Genomic DNA, 861 nt, shown 5'->3' on the forward strand with positions numbered 1-861 from the left:
GACATTAACAGCAGCATAATGGAGGTTTTCTGAGTCTTTGTTCTTATTCTGCAAAGGAAATAAATAAAAACTTTATTTCACTTTACTTTACTACATGTTAGATGACATAACTTCTTACAATATTAAGATATCTAACCTCTGTATTTGGGGCACAGGCACTTGCTGAGCTTCCATCTGGTTTTAAATGACAAAATGTTTGTTTTTCAAACAGTATATGCAGAGAATTGTGTGATAAACTGAGATTCATAGCTTCTGTACCTTTAGACTGGCAACACATTTGTTTCCTAATCTTGTAAACCAGAAAAAGAACAAGGACGCTCATGATGGTCAAAGATCCATTTAAGAAAAACACCAATGAGGAGTTTGGCTGACCTGCAGAGAGTCAGAAAATTCACATTTCTGATTTCAAACATTGTGTTCACAGTCCACAAAAATCACTGTAACTCACCTGTGAGGTCCAGTTTGGCTCCGTTTCCAAACAGTATGTGTCCACATGAGGCAACAGCACAGTAGTAGATCCCAGCATGAGACTTGTTCAGGTTCTTCATGTGCAGCTCGTAGACACAACTGTGTGTTTTTGTGTTCTTCTTTCTCTCACACTGATCATTCCTGCCTCTATCAGTGTAAATGAGTCCTGGATGAGAGTCTTCAGAGTCTTTGAACCAGTAAACTCTGTGTTCTCCATCACAGCTCCCAGTGTGTACTGTACAGTTCAGAGTCACAGAGTCTCCTGGATGGATGTTCTCAGAGGACGACTGATCCACGGAAGTCTGGATGTAAGAAGAAGAGTTCTTCACAAGGACACTATAGCCCTCTAAAAATGTGAATGTGTAAGAATAAGAGCTGATGCAGTAGTAAGTA

General features: G+C 39.6%; 1 gene segment (V, D, J or C); it reads right to left on the bottom strand.

The window, feature by feature from the left end:
- Positions 1-3: 3 nt before the first annotated feature.
- Positions 4-857, bottom strand: LOC118598554 (the record flags this gene model as incomplete). The annotated part of the segment is given in 4 exon segments: positions 4-48; positions 137-174; positions 259-372; positions 449-857. Coding segments are annotated over 4 exon segments (606 nt in total), but the record flags the coding sequence as incomplete, so codon positions are not given.
- Between the last annotated feature and the right edge of the window lie 4 nt (positions 858-861).

This window comes from Oryzias melastigma, unplaced genomic scaffold (assembly GCF_002922805.2).
Source record: "Oryzias melastigma strain HK-1 unplaced genomic scaffold, ASM292280v2 sc02553, whole genome shotgun sequence".
In the NCBI taxonomy this organism is placed as follows: domain Eukaryota; kingdom Metazoa; phylum Chordata; class Actinopteri; order Beloniformes; family Adrianichthyidae; genus Oryzias; species Oryzias melastigma.